The sequence below is a fragment of the Boleophthalmus pectinirostris genome, unplaced genomic scaffold (assembly GCF_026225935.1).
Source record: "Boleophthalmus pectinirostris isolate CB_2022bp ecotype Guang Dong unplaced genomic scaffold, ASM2622593v1 HiC_scaffold_9, whole genome shotgun sequence".
Classification (NCBI taxonomy): domain Eukaryota; kingdom Metazoa; phylum Chordata; class Actinopteri; order Gobiiformes; family Gobiidae; genus Boleophthalmus; species Boleophthalmus pectinirostris.
Genome location: NW_026571541.1, coordinates 14,926,643 through 14,934,843, shown reverse-complemented (window position 1 = coordinate 14,934,843; position 8,201 = coordinate 14,926,643). Strand labels below are relative to the sequence as shown.

Sequence of the window (8,201 nt, the reverse complement as noted above, 5' to 3'; positions counted from 1 at the left end):
CCTCTCCTCTCATGCCGAACATGGGATTACACAAAATTACAATCAATTGCTGAATAAGGCTGTGTGATTTGAAATGCAGCCGAGAGTCTCTTCTGTCTGCGCCTGTCATCTTCACAGCTATTGTCTGTGACGCTGCTCAAACCATCACTTCGAGATACTGTGGTGAGACTCTAATGCACTGGATTATTTGGCTTTATCATGTTATTGACTTTAAACAGAAGCAATTTTATGCTAAGATTCAACAGTTTTTCTTTGGTGGGAAAAGAAAATTTCATTTTTTGAGAGAATGTTCGCTTAAAATCTTACTTTAATGCAATCTGCTGTAGCAGTGGTGTAGGATGCTGCAAGGGAGGTTGGGCAAGACACACAAATTTCTCTCTCCAGTCATATGAGTGAACCCCCTCCAAAAAAAAAGCAAAAAAAAGAAAAAGCAAATTTGTCTTGCTGTCAGAGTCCTTTAATGAAATGTGTGTTTTTAACTTTTCTTCTAAATCCCAGTCTGATGCAGATGAAACTAAGAATGGGGAAAAGATGAATGGCCTTGACTTGGGTTCTCACATTTTAACACACCACAGCTTTCCCAACTAAATCTATGTATGACTCACTGTTACACTCTGCTGAAACTTACTTTAGTATAGCACAAATAATGACAGAATTTTCCCTTGACCCTCCACCTGACAGCTACACCTCTCAATTTGAACACATCAAAATCAAAATCTAACATACCTCATTTTTTCTGTCAGTGAAACTCTCCTTACTGCTGGCATTGGCACAGCAGCCCCCACCATACGGACTGTGCTTTCATCTATATCTCTTGAGACAAAATTCTAAAAATGCATGTTTGGATTCTATCCAACAGTTCAAGCTTCTGTGCATGTGGATAAATTACTTTGTTCAATCTCTCTCTAATGAGTTATTTTAATAACCAACCACGTATTGCACATATGGCCATGTTAAAACGACAATTTGGGCTTTATTGTCATTCAAATGAAAGGCAGCCTTACAGAATATTGTGGATTGGACATGTCTCTATGGTGATTTAGTAGTTTGTAATACCAGCACAGATGTTCGTCTTTGCACAAGATTAAGATTTACAATGACGTTTGCCAATAGCTTTTGGAGCGTGAAAAAAATCTAACTTAAAATGAAAGGTGCTACTGCAATCCATTACTGCTTTTAGACAAAATGGGCAGAAATTGGATGCTCACTTGTGCCTTGTCTAGCTTCATCAGGACCATTGGTTCTGCTTGATTTCTGCTGTTCAAGATCATGAACTACTTTAATGACAAATGATAATATCTCGCTACCGGTGAAGGATGTGTTTGCGTTAGTGCTCACGATGCCCTGAGCCTCCACTATGTACCCACATTAACTCAGTACAGATGAAGGGCAGGGGCAGAGGGAGGGGGCAGGTTTGCTGTGGGAAATTGGGGTGCAGTCTATAATTTGGGACCGTTAATTCTGTATGTCTGTGTTGCCCCGTCTTTGTGGTAAAAGAGATTTATACTGGTATTTTCTTCATATCACCTTGACACACTGAATAATACAATGATACAATTTGCTTTATTTATATTTGTTGGGCATTAAATGTGGTGCTACAGTAAGGTCATCCTAACATACAGGATAGTTTCTGGCAAAAAGCAACTTTGAATTGTATAGCTGACCACTGCATACACTAAGTTTGTTGAAGTTAACTCACATAATCAATTTACATATAACTTTTTCTTGATCTGCAGTATATTAGTACATAATTACAATTAAATAATTGTGTATTGATAGCAGTATTTATGTCTAGTTTGTATGTATAACACTGGCAGCAAAGTACTCTGCTATACTGTCTGCATTGAATCTCAGGAGTTCAGTGAATAATAGACAAACTCCTGGTGCCTTTGAGTGAGTACAACAGCATCAAAGAGCTCACCATAATAGTGGTCAAAAGATGAAAGCTTCCTCGCTGTGGTGTACAGGAACCTCCAAAAACAAACAAGATTACACTCACAATTTCAAAGGCTTCAGAAGAATCACTTTTTTGTGCTATAATCTTGTTTTGATAAAATAATTTCTCTATATTTTTCTGTACACTATGCTACCATAGACTGAGAGCATGCAGCTGCTCTTCACACGTATACAGGTACAATACCAGCACATGACGCACGTCAGCCACAGAACTGCAGTCACAAAATGTCTCTCTTCAGACTCTGGGGTCACCTGTTTCACCTTCACTTTATTTGTGAGGATTGTCCTGCATCAGGTGCAACTCCAGGTGGAACTGGCAGCTTCAAATCAAACAGGCGAAATCCTTTCAGTTGAAGCTCTGTATTCATACAGAAGCTTCTCAGAGATCTCTCATCTCTTGTCACTGTCATGACTCACAGGCCCCAGTAGGGGGCCAAGCTCCTGCGGTCCCTCTCATACACATCTGGGATGACCCCATAGGGAGTCTGAACCATCTTCACTGAGTTCCTGCCGAATAGTTTACGCTCATACTCAATGAGCTGCCTCCAGAAGCCCCCGTTTGGTCGTATAACGGGCCGGCGGGCTTTGACCCAGGCATGGGCTTCTGCCAGAGACACGCGGTGGTATTTCATGAGGTAAGCCAAACACAGCGAGGCCGAGCGGCTCACTCCAGCTGCACAGTGCACAAGCACGGCTCCCCTCTTACGGCCGACGCTGTGGATCTTATCGGCCACGCTGTCGAAGTACAGAGAGATGGGAGAGTGAGGCATGTCTGCCAATGGCACCTTGACATACTCCATGTGAGGCCAGTTGAAGTTGGGCAGCTCAATGGTGGCGTTGACCACACAGGTGATGCCTTTGGACAGGAGTAGGCTGCGGTTAGATGCCACATTGCCCCGACTAAGGAACAGGTTGGGCGTGATCTGGGCAATGCCCCCCAGCAGGCTGCCACTCTCAGGCAGCAGCCGGGGAACCGTGGTGGGAACCATGGAGCTGCGGTGGTGGTGATGATGGTGATGGAGGAAGCCTTGGCTGCGTGAACCCATTTGGACTGAGTGGAACAGCACCAAAACAGTGGAAAATATTCAGAGGACAATCTTCACAGACATAGCTGAATCGGCCAGACCGCTCCTGAAACACAAACACATTTCACTGTTTAATACTAGCGTATACTAACAAACAGAGCAGGAAGAGTAACTCCAGCAGACCTGATAGACAGACAAAAAGCTTTAGCTGAAAATTCAGGCTTTCTTATAGCCCTTCACTGGATTTTTTTTTTTTTTTTTTTGTAGGCAGCCCAGTTAAATGTGTAATTTTGGCACAGCTGGGGGAACTCTAAGTTGTGGAAGGGTTTGAAGGCCTACTACAGTTTTGTGTTGTGGATTTTTTACAGTGAACATTTGTCAGCTGTTGACCAAATGACCTTCATACCATAATAAATCACCATCAATCATAAATGTTAACAATAACAGTTGTAAGTCTCCTTTCATTCACCATTTCACACATGTCATTTACAAGTTAAGGCACAGGCTTCTGTATAATGGCATTATCTATGTATTCTTTTCACGATTTGTTTTTACCTTATTGCTTGGTAAAATTTCTGGTAGGGTTAAAGAAGCTTTAGATACAAAAACAAAATAATACTTAAAGAAGACCTTTGAGTTTGAGTCTACTATATAGTTATAAACTATGACACCAGTGGATCACAGCAAGAGCAAGTACAGCACAGTAGCGGTGAAAAAGGGAGTTCATCTGCAAAATGGCATCTTGAAAATAAACAAATAAACATGTACAAGCTTTCACATAAAACTTCAAATGTAACTTTGCGCGAGGTGAACAACTATAACATATAAAGCCCATATAAAGCCCTGAAAAGTTGATTTTGCATAATAGGTCTGCTTTAATAGTTAAATGTTAATACTATACATAATTTAAGTCTTTTAAGTGCTGTCTGAGCTTGTGAATGAGAACACAACAATAAGAGTAGGTCGTTGAACAGCTGAATATTTAAAATGGTTCACTGATGTTGAGCACAGTTTCCACTCAGTATTCATCAGGTCTTTTCAGTGCTCTCTATAGGGGAGCCTGTGTGTAGTGTACGTTTGTGTGCAGTCATGTGACCCCTGACCCCTGGAGGCATACACTTTCCTCAGCTCATCCATGGTCCACACATGCACATCACAGCTATCAGTTTGTTCTTCCAGCTGCTAATACTGCTCTGGATCACAACAAAAAGCCAGATATGAATTATTATACACTATCACAAATCAACCTATCATAAAACAATTTCAAACTTAATTTCCGCTGTCATCTTGGGAGAAATAACTAAACCAGCATGTAGCACTGTGTCAGTAATTGTCTATTTGAGCAGTAACATGAGCACTAAACAGGGCTGTTGTCGAAAAAATAAATTCTGTTGACTAAACACATGCCCTGTTCATTGATTAATTGACTAAAAAGCTTTAAAAAATGTTGAATCATGTCCAATAGCAACAATCTATAAATAGAAGTATTAATACCCAGGCCTGTCACAATAATTACTCTATGGAGTTATCTTTCAATACAAGATAAATGAAACGATAATTTTTGGGAGTCAATATATTGTAGGGACTTTTTCTCTGTATTATAATATGATTTGAAGTGTAGAAGGTTGAATTATGATCTTATATGACTCATTATAGATACAAACTACTTAACTCACATTTAAGTACACAATTGCACTTTTTCGTATAATTCTTATTGTTGTGTTTTTAGGGTGACCATGTTTACCCTCTGTCCAGGGAGTACAGATGAAAAATAGCCTCTCTGGCTAATTCTGTAAATTACATTTACAGAAATGTTAATTAATGTACACTGTCCCTGTTAAATAAACCAAATAAATAAATAAAATACAATAAACTCTTGCATTCTATATATTGTTTAGAATGCTATTTTAGGGATAATGTTTTTTTTTTCCAGTATTACTGTTTATCATCTATATTTTCTTCTGCAATGTATCATACTTCAAAAAGTATTATTGTGACAGGCCTACTAATATCTTCATAAATGAAAAGGCAGCTCTAGTCACTCTCAAAACTCCAGCCGATTCATGCCTTCTCCTTTTTGCTGTGCATAGTTATATTCTCAATGAATACCACTGATTGACCAAGACACCATCAACCGATTAATCAACTGAACGACTAAATGACTACAGCCCTAGTGTGAGTGCTGAATATTAGATTATATGAAATGAAGGTGGTATGGCGTTTGGGGGTGTGTGCTGCATTGGTGGGAGTGCTGATGAAAATGGCCTCCTGAGCCGATGCCGTTTGTTATCTCTGCTCGGGGCGCTTCATACTTCCGCTACACTCATGCGTCATCATCCGCACGGCTCCTTGGACCAGAAACCTCTACACATCCAACCAGCCACCAATAATTACAGGTCAACTGCTTTTCCTAAAAGCCTTTCCCCTATTGTTTTACTCATGTCATAATGAAAAGTGATAGGTTTAATTCAAATCCAGCAGCACATTGTATTCTGTGTCACAAGTATAGTGCTTTGTTTTGCAAAAGACTGTGATCCTCATGTTACAGTGCTGCTTAATCCCCTCTTCTCACACTGTCGCCAGCAGAGATAAGACAACAATTACAGCAGACTGGGGTATGAAAACTCACTGTTAGCCTTACATTACTCCAGGGTCTAGTGTCACCATACTATCATTTAAAACTTGGATTTCAATATCAAGTGCAATGCTTGGTACTTGATATAATTTCTAAAACACAAAATATTAATAATATGACACATAATATTAAAATATTACTATTTCCTTTATAATTACAATAAGATTTTATAATAGCTCTGATATAGGTGAAGATCATTCCATTCTATTAAAGAAAGTTGAACTTTGTCAATAGCCAATACTTGGTCAAATAACTATCTAGTTTCACTAAAAGTTTTAGTATCAATTAGTACTGACTGTTTGAAACCCTACCAGGGATGAGTGCTAACTTACATTTCATTCAGTGTTAAAACACATTTAACAACCTGTAACCTTTCCATTACATACAATAGTCACAATGGACATACAAGAAGTGTGATATAATGTATGTATATGTAGTATGTAAATTATGCATTTTCTTAGCACAAACTCAAACTAAAACGAATCAATCAACTGTGAGCTACAACGGCAGTCATTTTTCCTTAACTTTTTGTCAGTGCATATTTGAGCCACCTCCACTATTTAAGCTCCTCACTATTACTGCCCAGTCCAAGGTAAAAATAACTCACCAAAGCCCAGTGTTGTGGTACATCCGCTCCCTCATCTCTCCTTCCATACAGTCCTACGTATCAGTTAGCTGTTACCTAAGCAACAGGCCATGCATTTTCTAGAGGCATGATGGATTTTATTATGCCTACCTTTGGCACAAACACAACAGCCAACTTGTGTCCTTGACCCCTTAGCAAGTTGTCTGGCAAGATTTTACAAAGGGGCCTATTTCTGATTAACACAAGATGGCCATAATCTTTGTCTGATTCTGTGTTATACAAGGCTCCTCTATCAACAGGTGGTCCCATCTCACATCCCACACAGTTTAGATTCTCTCCAGTTCGGTCAGTGGGGCATTGCTGAACAACTGCTGATACAAATTAGAAATCTGACACACTCAACAGGATACCTAGAGCACTCAAAACTGTAACACTTAGTGGAAGTACGTGGTCACCGGATCTGGTAAGGTTGAGAAGACTTCAGACTTCAGAAACAGCATTCCAAAGATGCCTCAGATATACAATGCCATCTAATTTGTCATTCTAAGATTTAATATTTTATTCTGTCAATACCATTTGGCATAAAATCTATTCAGTGTATCAGTATTTACCATTACACTGTTATATAACTACTTTCGAGGGGACTGCAACAATGTATAAGTATTGAGCATTCTGATTTAGTATTACGAATGTTCTTTTTGATCATGTATCCAAGATTATGGCATATTTACATGGGCCCAGTTATTGTGATCACAAATTGTATCGTGCTTCACATTTCAGCATCAATGCAAATGTCTCTTTTTATGGGTTAACTGAACAGTGCTTCAATGTTGGTTACTGAACTGTATTGAATTAAGTTAATGAGTAACTACATGAAGCTGCAGGGGGTAAAAAGGAAGAGCTGTCTTTGTTATTTATTTTTTGTCAGTCAGTTCCATCTATAAAAATGTCTTTACCAACTTGATGTGAGACAGAAATGACAGTAGTTTATTATGACCCTACGCAGAATAGACACTTTCACAAACTATACAAAAGACTGGACCATCATTTTGAACCCACAGTTTTTAAAGGCCTACATCTCTTAAAAGACAAACAGCAATTATTCCTTCAAATGGACAGCCTCACAAAAAGGGGAGATGATACCCTGCTCATAATCTAATCAGACAGCCTTATTATTATGTATAATTGGAGCTACACGCTGTGAATTTCTAACAGCATTGTATTGTTTCAAGTGCTTATTATTGGAACTTATGGACACATAACGCTCTCTAATAGTCATTAATTTTCTTTGGAAGAAACTTTATTCTCTTTATGTGGTAATAAACTTTTAATTGTGGTATATAATTTTGAAGTCTGGAGTAATTTTGGGGCCAACGGAGCGAAAACGTGAGGCTTTGGTGAATAAGCCCTGTTTAATAATTGATGCTTAAGCCGTGAATTACGCTGGCAGTGGGAATCTGGGTGCGCGCCTCTGCTGCTCGTCCTCGTACGCGTGACGTCAAAAGGTGCGTGTGTTAATAAGTTGGGTAAAGGTGTAGGTAGGTTTTCAGAAAAATCTTATGGGCAAATGACTGTTTTTTATTATATACAGGCTTCAAACCATATGCTGCAAAACACCGGAACAGACATAATATAGCCAATATAAGAGATCATGTAATATTTCAGATGTCGCTTTAATAATAGACTCAAAGTGAAACACAACTCACCAGCGGACTCAATAGGAAATAAGATGGAGCTCAGCCCGGCAACATCCATCCGGCGTGCGCGTTTAAAACTCTGGGCATCTATCTCCGGAGTGTCCGCGTCTACACTATCGGCCTCCACACGGTCAAGAGGAGGGCAAAGGGCCTCGTGCAGAGAAAATTAGCTCAACAGTCTGAAGCATTATGAGGAAGTCTCCAGAAACAGGAGCCATCGGTGCATCGGTGCTGTGGGCTGAGCTGAGCGGCGTGTGCAGGCACAGGCAGCGCTGTTTCGGTGAGAGAGGAGCGCGCAAAGC

At 39.6% G+C, this 8,201-nt stretch overlaps 1 protein-coding gene across 1 annotated transcript; it reads right to left on the bottom strand.

Annotated features, from left to right (window-relative positions):
- Positions 1–1,235: 1,235 nt before the first annotated feature.
- dusp14 (dual specificity phosphatase 14) lies at positions 1,236–8,158 on the bottom strand. Its single transcript, XM_020928663.2, has 2 exons — positions 7,909–8,158; positions 1,236–3,087 (listed from the first exon to the last, which is right to left on the bottom strand). Exon 2 carries the CDS (start codon positions 3,000–3,002, stop codon positions 2,370–2,372), a length of 633 nt encoding a protein of 210 aa, XP_020784322.1. The 5' UTR covers positions 3,003–3,087; positions 7,909–8,158; the 3' UTR covers positions 1,236–2,369.
- Between the last annotated feature and the right edge of the window lie 43 nt (positions 8,159–8,201).